The sequence below is a fragment of the Pectinophora gossypiella genome, chromosome 29 (genome assembly GCF_024362695.1).
Source record: "Pectinophora gossypiella chromosome 29, ilPecGoss1.1, whole genome shotgun sequence".
In the NCBI taxonomy this organism is placed as follows: domain Eukaryota; kingdom Metazoa; phylum Arthropoda; class Insecta; order Lepidoptera; family Gelechiidae; genus Pectinophora; species Pectinophora gossypiella.
The window spans coordinates 3,086,791-3,100,564 of record NC_065432.1 but is presented as its reverse complement, the minus strand read 5'-3'; the positions used below and the strand labels follow the sequence as shown (position 1 = coordinate 3,100,564).

General features: G+C 40.5%; 2 protein-coding genes across 2 annotated transcripts; both read right to left on the bottom strand.

The window, feature by feature from the left end:
• Positions 1 to 225: 225 nt before the first annotated feature.
• Positions 226 to 13,686, bottom strand: LOC126379568 (protein MEMO1). Its single transcript, XM_050028370.1, has 9 exons — positions 13,538 to 13,686; positions 9,659 to 9,740; positions 8,879 to 8,947; positions 8,414 to 8,526; positions 7,324 to 7,435; positions 6,477 to 6,542; positions 5,103 to 5,256; positions 4,761 to 4,865; positions 226 to 4,011 (listed from the first exon to the last, which is right to left on the bottom strand). Exons 1-9 carry the CDS (start codon positions 13,584 to 13,586, stop codon positions 3,874 to 3,876), a joined length of 888 nt encoding a protein of 295 aa, XP_049884327.1. The 5' UTR covers positions 13,587 to 13,686; the 3' UTR covers positions 226 to 3,873.
• LOC126379576 (uncharacterized) lies at positions 10,700 to 12,966 on the bottom strand. Its single transcript, XM_050028382.1, has 2 exons — positions 12,459 to 12,966; positions 10,700 to 11,793 (listed from the first exon to the last, which is right to left on the bottom strand). The coding sequence occupies exons 1-2, from the start codon at positions 12,884 to 12,886 to the stop codon at positions 11,364 to 11,366; spliced, it is 858 nt and encodes a 285-aa protein (XP_049884339.1). The 5' UTR covers positions 12,887 to 12,966; the 3' UTR covers positions 10,700 to 11,363.
• Positions 13,687 to 13,774: the final 88 nt, after the last annotated feature.

Genomic DNA, 13,774 nt, shown 5'->3' with positions numbered 1-13,774 from the left:
TCATGACATACATAAACAGCCTATATACGTTCCACTGCTGGGCACAGGCCTCTCCTCAATCCACCAGAGGGGGTATGGAGCATACTCCACCACGCTGCTCCAATGCGAGTGGAGGTGTTTTTTTATACGGATAATAGCCGGGACCAACGGCTTAACGTGCCCTCCGAAGCACGGAATCATCTTACTTTTTTCGGGCAATCAGGTGATTCAAGCCTGAAAAGTCCTTACCAAACAAGGACAGTCTCACAAAGTGATTTCGACAATGTCCCCATCGGGAATCGAACCCGGACATCCAGATCGTGAGCCTGACGCTCTAACCACTAGACCACGGAGGCTGTTCAATGCATGACGTCATTAATTTCGTATTATTATGTTGGCAGTACGACATGCTCGACTCCAGTGAGTAAAGTCCTCAAGTCGAGGACGTAACTGTCAACTTAAAATACCAAAATGCTCAGCTGAGGCCGAGTCGAGTGAAGGAAGAGACGAGTGAACATCTTAGAAGACCAGTGTATATAGTCACAGTTGATTTGTTACGAAGTACTTGTTTATTTAAATAGGAAGTACAGAAAAATATATAAAATTATCCTTAAAGTACATAGTTGCCTAGTTCTATACAGTGTTAGTGACATAGGGTGGTATTAATAAACGAATCTCAGATGAGACTGCCCTCAAGATCATGCTCAAGTCTCTGTTTTTATATGAAAACCGTCACATTGACATGATCGTGAGGGCTCTCTCGAAGCTGAGATTAGTTTATTAATGTCACCCGTAGTAACGAATACTGAGGGGGATGATTCAGACCATGATTTTAAGTTATCAAGTGGAAGTTCCGGTCGCAAAATTCATGATTTTTTATCCTCCTAAGGCCGAGATTTCCAGACACAATAGTTAAACAATTGGGGTTGGATTTTAGGTCTACCCCTTCCTCTCTTCCCTTCAATTTTTCCTTCTATAATGTTTGTTATAAATGAATCGTGTCGTATCAGGTGGCCAATCATATTTCCTCTCCGGTTCTCTATAGTCTTCAATATGGTTCTCTTTTCTTCAACTCTTTCCAGCACTTTTTCATTTGACACCATTTCAGATTCGATCTTACGACTTTAAAATTATTTTTCAATTCTATACATTTGCGACGGAAAATTCCACTTGAGAATCATGGCCTGATTTATACCTGAAAATTTTCGTTACGACGTCACTAACACCCTGCATAGATACTAAATAATAAAATATAAACTTATTGATCTTAAGAAAGATATAATATGGGTTTTTTGGTGATTTGAACTAATATATGACATCCAATAGAAAAGTGATTACAATAAAGAATAATACCACGTATAGAACGGACATTCCCCGCCCCGCACCATTTCTTATCGGCGCCGACTTCGCCCCCTCTGGGTCTTACTTTAGTCTTAAATGGTCGGGGGAAGCGCGCGGGGTCGCGGGGGCCATACGGCCCGTATTCATACGAAGTGTCTGTCTTTTGATGACTATCCTGCCCACCCCAGTAAGAAGGACTGGCGTGTGTGTATGCACATTTAGTTCAAATCACCAAAATATCACTCAAACTCGTGTTATGTGCAAACCAATACATTTTATACACACCTTACCAAACAAAAATTGATAACCCCCTTTTTTGAAGCTGGTTAAAAAGGAACTGGTGGAAGGAAACTGAGTGTTGTGTCAGGATCGAAGCAAATGGAATTCTATAGGCTCTGCTTACCCCGGTGGGAAATAGGCGTGAGTTTATGTATGTATGTGAAAAAGAAAAAAGACTTTAATTAAGACAATCATCTCATTTCCGAATTCAAACGAATGCCAATTTCCATGTTCAGTCATGAGCAATATATTTTACCCACTTTAGGACTCTGTCGCACTAACATATTTGACATTTAGTGAGACTTACAGTTCAATTTGTCAAAAAAGTTAATGTGACATGGTACCAAAGTGTATACATATTCGTGACAATTCATCAATTATTAGATTTATCGTGTAACAGAATTTGAATTTAGAACTACGTACTTCATTGTTGATTTTCGTAGGAACATAACATAAACCTTGTATATACACCCCACCTAACCCTTCCTTCCCCTACTTCTTCCTTCCCCCCTCCCCCTACACCCTTCCTTCCCCTTCGGGGACATTAAGCGTGACGATATAATATGACGTGATAAAACTTAAAACAGTATTCGATTGCACGCAACATGAATTTAAAACTCACTACGAGACATAAGACTTTTTTTTTTATAGTTAGTTTACAGTTGAAATACTAACCCGTATTCTAAGATGTTCAGCTGAACCTTCTTCCACTCCGTCTCCAGTTGAGGCGACCTCAAGGTCTTCCTCGAACTCAGCTCAAAATCGGTATTTTTATACAGCGCCTCAACCTTACCTCGAGTTTACTCCAGTAAGGCATGACGTCATTAATTTCGTATTATTAGGTTGGCAGTACGACATGCTCGACTCCAGTGAGTAAAGTCCTCAAGTCGAGGGCGTAAATGTCAACTTAAAATACCAAAATGCTCAGCTGAGGACGAGTCGAGTGGAGGAAGGAAGGAACATCTTCGAAATATGGGTGTTATAATATTAACGCCTTTGCAAAAAAACCGACCTACAATAAGGGACTTTCCAACTTACGTTCTTTAAAAATCACATAGAGGGCGTTGTTCAGTTTAGGAAGTTGTATGGTTAACCATAGCCCTTTTATTATTGTGTCCGTAGGACAGGCAAAGGGGTTATAGCCTATACAGCCTACTGGCTGCCATTTATTATTCAATTACTAAGAGTGGTATTAATAAACGAATCTCAGCTTTCAGACTGCCCTCAAGATCCTGTCAAAGTGACAGTTCTTTTAGTTAGTCTCAGCTGAGATTCGGTGATGGACTTAAATGGACATTAAAAATGGACTTCTGCATCGCCCTCAAGATGATGCTGAAGTCCAGTTTTACATAAGAACTGTCACAGTGACATGATCTTGAGAGCAGTTTCGAAGCTGAGATTAGTTTATTAATACCACCCTTATATAAAAACAGGGACTTGAGCATGATCTTGAGGGCAGTCTCCGCTGAGTTTCATTTATAAATATCACCCTAGGAGTGGTATTAATAAACGAATCTCAGTTGAGACTGCCCTCAATATCATGCTCAAGTCTCTGTTTTTATGAGAACTGTCACATTGACATGATCATGAGGGCAGTCTCGAAGCTGAGATTAGTTTACTAATACCACCCTCAGAATTCTTAACTGTCACGGTCGGGTCTTTGCGTGTCATGCAAGCAAATCGATGACAAAATATATAAGCGGCAACTCTACTAGTATGGCGAGGGACCTTCCGTTTTAGGCAGTATATTAATTACTCCATAGTTACCTATATCTTGGAGCAGCGTGGTGGAGTATGTTCCGTTTTCTGACAAAATCGTATTTTTTTTTTATTTATTCAATATCAGAATAACAATTATATCCTTATAAATAAAATGAGACGCTCCTCTTAACAGAAAACCCGTACAGGTTTATGCGAGGAGTGAATGAATGCGCTTAACTCGCTATACTTAATTAGTAGGTAGGTACTACATAGATTAACATGCGCCCAGATAATACTTCTTTAATTCTATTTTACATTGTTTAGTTCCTACACACATGTCTGTGTGTAGCCCACTAGGCAATTTGTTTAAAATATCTGGTAGTAAGTATTCCCACTTCCTCATGCCATACACATTATTATATTTCGGTAGTTGGTACATAGGTAAATAAGATAGTTGACGCAAGCGACTTGATCTACTTGGTTAGCATTTCAATGTATGCATCAGTTTTTGTGCAAAGGTGTTAATTTCGAACAGTATTCTAACGACTTGTGACAGTTATATGGTATATGACCTTACTCGAAGACCAGAGAAGCACTGGCGTAGGACACTGATGAGTCCTGTAGGTTCATACACTGCGATGATTGAGCATATTTCAGGAATTTGAGCGACATCCGCGGAGCGCCGTTCTGAGATTGGAGTTTTGCTATCGCCTGAAAATCATACAAAAGGTATGTTTATGTTAACTAATTCAGTTAAAAATACAGGGCGTAAGTGACATCGTAACCAAAATAGGGATGATTAACACCATGATTCTGAGTTGATATCAAGTGGAATCTTCCGTCACAAAAGTATGGAAACTAATGACAGGAAATTCCACGTGATATCAACTCAGAATCATGGTCTGAATCATCCCCTTCAGTATTCGTTACGGTGTCACTAATATAGATAGCACTTTTGTAAGCAAAAAAGCCGGAGCCATGGAAGCCCAGTTGGTAGAACGCTTGCGTCTCACTTTGAGGTCGCAGGTTCGGATCCAGCACAGGCCTGGATGTTTGGATCATAAATGATTATCACGTGCTCAGCGGTGAAGGTAAACATCGTGAGGAAACCCACATTCCCGAGAAATGCATTTTCAGGGGTATGTGACGTAACCTGTATTGGGCTAGTTTTCCCTTCGCGGGTTGAAAGGTCAGACAGGCAGTCGCAAAAACCGGACCTGTCAAATCTTCAGGTTAGATAAGCCAACCCTGTGAGAAGACTTGTAAGTGACAAAATCCCGCGAAGCCGAGGTTGACAAGAACATAAACATATTTCTGGTTTTCTGTTTGCGATATTAACAAATACAGGAAATTCCACTTGATATTAACTCAAGAATCATGGCCTGAATCATCGCTCAAAATTTTTCGTTCCGATGTCACTAACACCCTGTGTGTACTTGTAAAGATGCAACATATCCCACCTGTAAGAGCACACCGATGGGATGGCGCCCGCAGATGGTGTTCCCATACTTGTTCAGGTACTCCGTAAACGGTCTTGGATCCATCTTCTCTATGATGTCCATACCCTGAAATATAACATACCATAAGCAATAATAATGCAGAGGGCAGCAGTAACTGACAGTACTATTCAGAGGCGGAGGACAGGAGTCCTAGTATGTCTTTGTAATAGACTACTCTGGGCGCCATCCCACTTGCGTCAGACAGAGTACTGCGGGGCGGAAGGCAAGAGGGAAACCACTGCCCTGCATGGAAATGCTACACCGACAAGAGCGTTGGACGTTAATGAATGATGAATGACTCACCTGTTTATCCAGCCACTCGATGCTCTGGTATATGTTGCCTCTGCTCTGGTCGCGCCACGTGTACCTGAACCTGGACCCCCAGTGACAGAAGTCTGACGATATCACGAACAGGTTCTGAGGATCAGCCAGATATGGCGCCAGGATCGAGCCGTACCTGATGGAAAAATCAATGATGTTCCGTTCGAGAATGCTCCCACTTTGGGCTCATGCCCGGCAGTAAAAAAGCGAAAAACTTAAGTGAAAAGAGCTTTATTCTTCGGAAGGCACGTTAAGCCGTTGGTCCCGGTTACTACTTGCTATTGGGGGGGATGTAGTAAGCCTTCTCGCAGAGCGATACCTATGCTCGGGCCCTCCCTGTGAGTAGCGGCATAGCCGTGAAACCAATTACTACACCACGATGGCAAACCAAACTGCAAACAGTCCGCTAACTAAGCCGGCTCTGTGTGTGATATCGGTAAACATTGAAGGGTTCTCTCAAAATAAATCAGAGATTCTCGCTGACCTCTGTCGCAAAACAAAATGTGACATTCTTTGCGTTCAAGAGACCCACCGAGGCCTAACACAGAGTCGCCCACACATAGCTGGACTAACGCTTATCGCTGAGATCCAACATCCGAAACACGGTAACGCAGTGTTTGCTGCTCTTGGCGTAAGCATAATTTCCACCGCATTCTCGTCCCATAACGGCATTGAAAGTATTATGAGCGCTGCAGATAGCGCCATACTTGTTGCCAAGTTTTGGGCCGATACAATTTACTTTGCCATCGACACGACAAGAAGAAGACTACTTGCTATTGTAAGTACGTAGTCGTTACATGAGACATGTCAGGGCCCTTTGGCGGCTCAATAATGACCCTTACTCTGGTGTCAACCTGGGTTGATGAGGTTGGTAATCCACCTTACCATTGTCCGCGCGCTGCCTTCACGATTCATGTCTAAACCATGTTCGAGAGGGGGTGAGGTAAACCTAGCTCAGCCGCTGGTGGGGTTGCCGTTCTATACGCAGTATTATTGCTTATTAGAATGGAACGGCCTCTGTGGTCCATTGGTTTGAGCGTTGAGCTTACGATCCGGAGCTCCCGGGTTCAAATCCCGGTGGGGACATATTACAAAAATCATTTTGTGATCCCTAGTTTGGGAAGGACATTACAGGCTGATCACGTGATTGTCCGAAAGTAAGTTGATCCGTGCTTTGGAAGGCACATTAAGCCGTTGGTCCCGGTTACTAGTTACTGATGTAAGAAAGTAGTCGTTACATGAGCCATGTCAGGGGCCTTTGGCGGCTCAATAGGAACCTTGACACCAGGGTTCATGAGGTTGGTACTCCACCTCACAACCCACACTATAGAAGAATGATGTATTATTTTGACTTACTTTGCTTCTTTATCTGGACTTAAAGACCCAACGAGGATAGGTATGATCGTGAAGCCGGTTTTGTATCTGCAACAATGACGTGTATAAAACGGAGGTCCCAGGTTCGAATCTTGGTGGGGATTACAAAAAACACTTTGTGATTTAAAAATGCATCTTGCGAATTAAAAATGCATCTGTCGCGAAGTTTCAGAAGAGATTTTTTTTTTAACTTTTTTATCCCTTTGGGGAAAGGCAAAGGCAAAGCCGTGCAGCCGTCGTCTAATGTTTCAGAAGAGAGCTTTTTTTTGTTTTGGTTTTCCCCGAAGGGTAAGGCAAAGGGAACTATGCCCATACAGCCATGTCTTACGTATTTTTTTCTTGATGATTAAGGAAATGATGAAAGGTGCTGATGATGAAACCTAAGCCCCCACCCTCGGAGTAGAATCCTACTCCGAACCCCAAACAAATTAACTCAAAAGTCCGCATAAACTTTCGAGTTATGAAGCGGCTTCTTGGCACGAAGCGAAAATAGGCAGATACACTTTGTTTATTGAATACTCCGATATAATAACACTGTCGCGATGTCTTCCGACTAACTTAATGCGATCATTAACCACAAAACACCACTCCGTATTAATTATTTAGATTATTCAATGAAGAAAGCAACTGTCCCGTTCCCGCCAAAAAGCCGAGAGCGAGCGGTGTGATGTATGGCCAAGCGTGAGTCGATTTCATTCGGCACTGACTTCAACATTATTCAGTCTTGTCATACGCCACAGATTCAAACATGGATTTCGAAAATCATTGGTTTAGGTGCTGGGATTCGCCAATTGGCAAAGTATTTTGGAGAAATATAAAGGTGACTCACTCCTCCATGACCTTGGCGATGTAGGGCAGGTGCATCTCGATGGAGTGCTCGTCCTCATCAGTTTGGACGTCCATCCACTCGAACTGCCGCGTCGCTTCCAACTCCGAATATACTGAAGAAATTCAAAACAACACATAGATATGAGGATGGCTGTTCACAATGCAGTATTTTCCCTACGCTGAAGTACGGTAGCGAATATTGGGTGTCAGAAGAAGCATGAGTAGGATTAATGCCGTAGAAATTAATCAAAATAATATTTAAATAAAAACACGTCATTGATTTTATGTCGCTATTTCCACTTACGCCGTTTCGTAAATAAGTTGACACACGATTTAGTGAGAAATGGCGCGCGCCGATCTAAGGCTAAGCGCGAATTACGATAAAAAATCGTTGCGAGTTTTTTAGTGCGAAATAAAATCGCAAACTACAATAATAGGGTTCGCTTCATAGGGTACAAAATACACAAACGAATTCGCACCTGCAATTTTAAATCGCAAACGATTTATTTTCGCAGTGCGCGGATTGTAGTGTATTTCTGTGGTTGACAGATTTGCGATAATTTTTCGCAGCGAATTTTTATCGTAATGCACGCTTAGCCTAAGTATACCTTTATACCACAGTTATAAAGGCCAGATATGACGGCATGGTTTTGAAGCCCCACTCCCCGCGGGACGATTTTCGTTGCGCCAACGCTGCTTTTGAGCCACAAGAATGTTTTTATACTTATTTATTACTTAAGTACAACTTTAGTAAAAAATAAAGTTACTTAAGTAAAAAATAAAGTACAACCACATCACATACATTAAAATATTTTTTACATTTATAAGGTTACGGTATTGTGACTAATATATATGACAATTACGGCGTACATAACTTATACAATTAAGGGTACTTAAGTATTTAAAAATAAAGTATTAAATATCACTTTTTTCCACTAGTAAACACTTGTCCGAAATCACAATTTTATAAGGAATTTATGAGTATGAATTTTAACTTAAACAGTTCAGTTAAAACTACCGTAATTATTTTTTAAAGTGGACCAAATAAAAACACGGTTTACCCGGCGATTATGTACGATGTTCTTACTTACTTTGCTTATCAATAGTGAGGTCGTACAGTGGAGTTTGGTATTTATCAAGAGACGACAGCGCGCAGCCGCCCAGCCTGACGTGGTGAGATGGACCCAGGATGAAGATACGCTTCCTGGAATAGCCAAGACGACAACCTGGTCAAATGAGAAACTTTTTTTTCTTTTGGATATTTTTTCTTACATTGTAATGTCCCAATCTGAAACTATTTTGTGGCTGTATTTTCTCTTGTAGAAAGAGGGTAGACAGATATGTCTGCCCGTAGAAAATTATGGATCTACCTACTCCATTCCAATCTCATCAGTCATCCCGTGATCATGGCACTTGCAACAGTGTCGAAATTCCTGATTTAAACGCGGTAAGAACCCGTTATTATGTTTTTTAATTATGATAATAACCGCGTAAACCTAAAACAATCTCTCTTAGGTGTTGCGAGTTAAGTGTTGATTAGTACGCTTAATACTTACACCACGACTGGACTGACTTGACGGTAAGCATATGCGGCGCATGCGCCACAGTATGAGTACCCGGCATGCCTGAAAACATATCGCGATAAAGAAAAAAAAACAAATACAGGATATTAGTGCCACCGTATCGAATCCTGAGGGGGATGATTCACTCATGAATATCAAGTGGAATTTACCGTCGCAAAACGTCTTTTGTTCTTTTTTAAAATTATGAGGGATTTTCCAATCAACGTTCCCCAAACACACGATAGATGGCGTTGCTCACTTTTAACGTGATAACTACTGTCTTAAAACAGTTGAAAGGCAAATTCTGAATGTCAATGTCAATGGGAATCTTACTGTAAAAACGTTTACATTGCCCATTAAAAGATTTAGTGATCTTATGTAATCGACTGACTTGTAAAGCAAGTTAATAATCTTAAATGCAGTTTTCACTAACACAGTTGGCTCGACCATTATGGACGGCGATACGGCTCACCTATCACGTTGGTCTAACAGAAAGTTCGGTGAGGTGTGGGTACTTAGTTCATCTTGCGATGGATGTACCTCTGCGGGTTGGTGGACGTGTTTTAAGGCTAGTAGCCGGCACCAACCAAGGCTTTTCGGACAATCAGGTGATTCAAGACTGCAAAGTCCTCACCAAACAAAGGACAGTCTCGCAAAGTGATGTCGACTATGTCCCCATCGGGAATTGAACTTGGGACTTTCAGATCATTAGCCTAAAGTTCTAACCACTGGACCACGGTGGCAGTTTACACGCGTGCTATGTTTCAAACTCACGGGGCTATGATGGCTCGCGCGGGTCCGTGCGTGAGGTCTGCCTTGGATAGCCACATGTCCAGCTGCCGGGACAGCTCCGAACCTGGGGACATGATAGCCATGCAAAAATGAAGCCAGCGGCGTTTATGTATTTATTATTAAAATACACACCATCGGTATAGGTAAGTGTATGCGTTCATTAATACACTTACACAGTCACACACATTAGTGCTAATTCCTGTAAACACCATCTAATTTTAAGTTATATGTAATTTTCTTAACCGCCGAAAAGGAAAGGGACGGGTAATCGACAAGCATAAAATTTATGAAACACACGTCAATTTTAAGCACAAATCTAAAATAACCATCTAAAAATTTTACATTGGCCAATAACCCGAAAGAATTATGTTGACAGCACACGTCAAACGGTTTGCATACCAGCGAGATACCTCTTTGATTCGCCCGGGTTATTCATTAATTTATTCATTCTTTCTAAAATTAAGAGCTGTCAATCATCTGTCCCTTTCCTTTTTGGCGGATAAGAAAATGACATATAACTTAAAATAAAATTAGATAAAGTAAAAATAGGCTGTCTCTGCAAGAATCGGGGCCAATGTCGTTTTAAGTTATACCTGTCATTTTCTTATCCGCCGAAAAGGAAAGGGATGGCGTACACATGTCAATTTTAAGTAGGACTTTTAGCAGTAGGCAGGTAAAACCCTCCCAAATTTTTATATTGGCCAATAACCCGACAGAATTAAGTCGACAGCACACGTCAAACGGGTTGCATATGAGAGAGATGCATATTTCATTCGCCTTTTATTCACTCATTTTAAAATTAACACTTGTCAATCATCCGTCCCTTTCCTTTTCGGTGGATAAGAAAATGACGGGTAGGTATAACTTAAAATGAAATTAGTAGGTGTCTATAGGAATTTCGTGTTCAGTTTTGTTACCGGTTCCAACCGTACGCTATTCCAACTGTACGATGTTCAACCGTACGCTATCGCTTAGTCGATTATGTCGCATGCGGTCAATATAACGTAATAAAAAAAAGACCAATTAATGTATAATAATTTATTATGCAATTTTAAACTTTCGAAGCACAATATTTACAACAATAAACAGACCTAACAAAATAAAATGCAGTGGCGGACCTAGGGCGCGTGCGAATTCGGGCGCCGAAATATGGGCTAAAATAAAAAAAGACTGGTCCACCCTGGCCACAAACTAGAACTTTATCGGGATAGATTGCGGCCACATAAAACTCATACCAGGTGGCTGTAAACGACATTTAAAAAAAATTAAATAGGTAAATTTCGGTGAGGAGCTCGGTAGCGCAGCGGTAAACGCGCTCGGTCTAAAGATTGTTGAGGTTAAGCAACTTTCGCAAAGGCCGGTCATAGGATGGGTGACCACAAAAAAAAGTTTTCATCTCGAGCTCCTCCATGCTTCGGAAGGCACGTTAAGGCGTTGGTCCCGGCTGCATTAGCAGTCGTTAATAACCATCAATCCGCAGTGGGCCCGCGTCGTGGTTTAAGGCCCGATCTCCCTATCCATCCATAGGGAAGGCCCGTGCCCCAGCAGTGGGGACGTTAATGGGCTGATGATGATGATGAAATTTCGGTGGCCGTAAATTAATGGAAAAATGAGGTCTCGCACCACCTAAATATTTTGCTAGGGCTGCCACTGATATAACGAATACACAAAATAACTAAAAAAAAAATCAATCATCATCGTCATCAATTTCTTCGTTTCCAAACATTTTCGCTATTCTCTCTGAAGCCTCTTTTAGTAAACGCTCACTGAACTCCGGAAACTTTGTTTCAAAGTCCGCTTTGAGAGCATCTAAGTCGAAACGGTCCTTTTCTAAGTCATCGAGACTCCGTTCCGATCTTTCGTACTCTTTAAACTTGCTCATATCTAACTTGGAGTGTTTTTTAATCTGTTCCAAGCCTTCGATGGCATCGTTCACGGCATCCAGCAGTTGTTTGTGTCCAGATTCTTTGGTGTAACCGAAGTCTACGTTCTTAGTATGTAGCTTGTCTAGTGACGCCTGCTCTTTTGCGTTCAAGTTGAATACAAGTTCCTGTGCGTTCGAGTTCTTTGTGAGGTTGTAGAAATCATCACAGTGGTTGTTCTTTAGGTCTATCAACCTGAAATTAATATAGAAAATATTAAAAATTTGTTTCTGATACTAATTTGCAATAAGTTGTTAATTGTTACAGACTAATAAGGACCCATAGTTTGAAGTGAATGATGTAAAAAAAGGAAATTTGTCACAGCCACAGGACAACCAGTGATGTGCTCTTCCTGGAAATGTTTCCATTGTAAAAACTCTTTTAATAGTAAAGACACTGGCTGCTTTCCTTTTTCAAATTGTTCTTTCTTGTAATCTGGTCTTGTATCTGCATTAAAGTTAGGAAATAAAGCTCTTTCTACATAAGTTTGCTCCGTTTAACTGCCAGGAACATGTCCAAAGTGGGTACATTGACAGGAACGGCAAATCAGTGAACACAACAGACTATTCTTACCTAGCCCACTACTTGTCAGTCATGTATATATTGCCACCCTGAGCCACATCATTGTTTCTGTATATAACATTTAGTCTATTGAAGGTTTGACAAGGCTGTATGGCTGTGTTCCTTTGCCTGCTCCTTCTCTGGGCAAATTTAACCAAACAAAAAAGTTTATTGAATATAGTGCTCACCTATGCGTGGTTAGAGAATTTCGCAAGGAGAATAGCTAGATTAGTTGCGAGAAACACTGAAATCTGCTACTAAAATATGGAATAAACGAAGTATATGAAGAAAGTATTTACCTTTTTTGTTCTGTAACAAAGTTGATATCCTTCAGCCTCCTGTTGGTCTTATCGAGGTGGTCTATGGTTTTCTGGAACCTATCAGCTAGCAGTCCCATCTGAATGTCCATTTGCGTCTCTTCTCGTTCAATCTTCTCGTCAACCAAACATTCTTCCAACATGGCTCGCATAAACTTTCCATACGCGATCTGCCGCTGTTCAACATCGAACTGAGGTAATACTGCATCTTGTTTGAGCATTGTAGTGTCTCCATCACCCAAAATCGTTGTATTTTTGGTTGTTCTAGGGCGCGAAAGGGGTTTTTCCTTCACGGCAGTTTGTGGCACACGAGTTCGCGATGACGATGCAGAAACGCTGACTGTTGTCGGACGCTTCGTTTTAGATGTTTTCGGCGGCGGGGCGGCGAAAGATTTCGTTTTATCCGACATTTTTTGCGTGTAAATAACAAAATTATACGCTTTTGTTTACGACGTCGTTGACAGCTTTTGAATAGCTGTCATGGCAACAAGAACTTCCGGTCGTTCAGAAACACTGTTTCATATTCACAGTATTTGTTTTATACTAAATTTAATTCACATTTAACACAAAACAACTTTAAATGCTCACAAAATGATTGAAGAATGCTAGTAGTTAGATATGTTTACAATTATAATGTAGGACCAATAGTAAAAGTGATTATTGTGTGATCGGTGTTTTTTAAGATATTATGAGTTTCTGAACGGAGACATAAAAAGTCAATGGAGAGACTAATTTCCGTAAATAATCGCGAGTTTTAATTTAAAATCACTGCATTGACAAATTGTTGATAAACAATTATGTAAAAAGACAAAGAAGTAATTTAAAATAAGAATAAATTATAATTAGAACAAAGGCACTCGGAGAAATGACCAAAACAGGTCAATAACCTTTTGACTCGCTTTGTCATTCACGATGAAAATATGCATAACATTTCATTAATTAATTTGATTCTGTTATTATCGACTTTTATTAGACCTTATAAATATTATGAATAAGACGGTAGATATTATAAAAGCTTCATAAAAGTCGTATATGAAACAATACAGGCTCTTTTAACGTACCGTTTTCGGTGTACCAGCTCCCAGCGTGAGAAGCATTACGGCAAGACATTATGATAAAATAAAATTAGATTTGTTTTATCACAAATGTTACAAAAGTATTAATTTTCAACAATCACAATATAATACTTGACGTTATTGACGTTGTTATACTTTTTTTCGAGCATAGATTAAAAAACATAAGGAGGGGAATCATAACATAATGCCAAGTTTCAAATACCGGTTTTATAGCGCCATCTA

What these genes read in the sequence shown, in the direction of transcription:
- LOC126379576 (XM_050028382.1), bottom strand. Translation starts at nt 12,886, where the DNA reads ATGTCGGATAAAACGAAATCTTTCGCCGCCCCGCCGCCGAAAACATCT. An exon ending in TTTGTTACAGAACAAAAAAG is followed by an intron (nt 11,794 to 12,458) that starts GTAAATACTTTC and finishes TATTAATTTCAG; the next exon opens with GTTGATAGACCTAAAGAACA.
- LOC126379568 (XM_050028370.1), bottom strand. Translation starts at nt 13,586, where the DNA reads ATGTCTTGCCGTAATGCTTCTCACGCTGGGAGCTGGTACACCGAAAAC. An exon ending in GAGCTGGTACACCGAAAACG is followed by an intron (nt 9,741 to 13,537) that starts GTACGTTAAAAG and finishes TCATGTCCCCAG; the next exon opens with GTTCGGAGCTGTCCCGGCAG. An exon ending in CCATCGGTGTGCTCTTACAG is followed by an intron (nt 4,012 to 4,760) that starts GTGGGATATGTT and finishes TATGATTTTCAG; the next exon opens with GCGATAGCAAAACTCCAATC.